Consider the following 2,014-nt stretch of genomic DNA (forward strand, 5'->3'; position numbering starts at 1 on the left):
GTTAACAAATATTATCATTTTGATCAATAATAATTTGTATTCATATTTATCAAAATTTTATACAAAAAATATATAATTTACATTTTATATTTATATTTATTAGAGTTTGCATACATAAATCAATACCGTTTGCGCTAACATTTTTTAGAATCTACACATATGAATTAGTAAAATGTATTTGTTAAAGACAATTTAGCATTTGTGCTAATCAAATAATATCCAAAAAGAAAAAGTATAGGGCACTGTTGTTAAAATCTGGTCAATACTTAATCAGCAAAAGAAAAGATGAATAATTCCACACCATTAGATGTAATCTCCCATCATTAAAAATACTAATGATGACTAATAGATAGCTACAAATTACAGAACCTACACCTAGAATAATTTTATTGACCATACCATACTAGGTGTACATTAAAATCAACTCATTTACTCAAACAAATTTACATTGTTAAGGATATATTATATATAAATAGAAGCTAATTGAAAAAATAGGATATCCTCAACAAACTGGCAGATCATAGTTACCAATGTATGATCAAAGGTAAAATAATAATATGATACATAGAAAACTCGTACACATCTATAAACATGTAAGCTTACTTGTTTCATGCGAATCCCGGAATCCATAACAAAATGGAAGAATAGCTTAGGAAACTGATGTAAAGCATTGCTACCACCTCCGTACTAATGATGTGAGCAGCTACAAAACAAAACAAAAGGTTTTCATTTCCACGATGATTCAATATCTCAATGCTTTTACATATGGCCATTCAATCCCTTAAGTTATTTACTATGAAATGAATTCTTTTTTCTTCAAAAAAAGATAAGCATATTACATAGCTTATGATCTTTTGTAATCGTTTCTAAAACAGACAACTTGATGATAACTAAGATGTGGATACATGTTATGTTAAGCAGTTTGGCCAAATATATTAAGTCATCTAACGATTCACAACTATTATGTAGCAGAGTTATGAATTTTAGTATCTTAAGATTTTGTATACCTCAAAGAGTTCGAAAGGACTGCCACGGCGATAGACATCGTCGTCGGCCTTGCTTTTATTTGGGAGAGGAAGAAGAGTATAGAGCAATGCTCTGAATGTGATGAGCAAAACAGCAGTGCTTCCCAGACTCACAAATATGAAGCCATAGTTTGGAAGATTACCGGACGTTGCGGTCCTTATTGCTATTCCTATCTGTAAACAAAATGACAACAATGAAATAAGAAGCTTATGAATCCAAAGCAAACTGAATGGATAATGATTGCTTCACAACTTACTTATACTAGGTTTTTTTTTTTTTAAACAAAAAGCTCAACACAACAAGGTGAAGCAACCAGAAAGTACAAAGTTATTAGGTAATAAAACAGAAAATTAAACTGTAGTCATCTCCAGCATAGCTATCAACAACTAGAAGGATTAAAATCAGTCTACTCTTTGTAGCTCCTAATCGAACTTACTTATACTAGTGAAGACATTGATGAGTTGATTAAGAAAGCATTCAACTTACAGGGATCCCAAGTGCCCAGGACTTAGCAGTAGCAATGAGAGCAGTGGGGAGACCCTTCATCCCTCGGCCATCCTCGCTGTAACCTCCAAGAAAGTAAGCACCAAGGAACCATCCTGTGCAGCATTATCCAATCAAGAGTGCTATTTATACAATCTAATGAGAATGAAGCAAAGTACCGGCTATGAAAGGATCGGCGGTTCGCAGGGTTTGGAGGTCCATGGTAGATAATCCATGACTGTATCTTCCAATGGTGGCAAAGACAAGTAAGGCCAATACATCCACACCAGCTAGCAGAGCCACACGCCTGAACAATAATCATGTTTTCACTAACTTGTAAAATATTAAACTATTCTTTCACCTTAATCCATAACAACAATAAAAAAGTTTCGCCACAAATTCAGTTCAACAGAATACATAAATTCAATTACAATTTTAATCTTTATTATTTTATTTTATGTTTAATTATTATTATCTTATTTTTATTTGCTTTTATCTATTTTTA

The 2,014-nt window shown here is 32.1% G+C and overlaps 1 protein-coding gene across 1 annotated transcript in view; it reads right to left on the bottom strand.

Annotated features, from left to right (window-relative positions):
• LOC107605577 overlaps positions 411-2,014 on the bottom strand; it is a 2,321-nt gene continuing 717 nt past the window's right edge. Inside the window, exons 2-5 of the mRNA XM_016307491.2 lie at positions 1,689-1,816; positions 1,513-1,625; positions 1,008-1,199; positions 411-703 (exon numbers count right to left, since the gene is read on the bottom strand). Coding sequence (XP_016162977.1) covers positions 674-703; positions 1,008-1,199; positions 1,513-1,625; positions 1,689-1,816 — 463 coding nt within the window. The 3' untranslated portion in view covers positions 411-673. The remainder of the gene's footprint in view (positions 704-1,007; positions 1,200-1,512; positions 1,626-1,688; positions 1,817-2,014) is intronic.

The sequence above is a fragment of the Arachis ipaensis genome, chromosome B06, assembly GCF_000816755.2.
Source record: "Arachis ipaensis cultivar K30076 chromosome B06, Araip1.1, whole genome shotgun sequence".
In the NCBI taxonomy this organism is placed as follows: domain Eukaryota; kingdom Viridiplantae; phylum Streptophyta; class Magnoliopsida; order Fabales; family Fabaceae; genus Arachis; species Arachis ipaensis.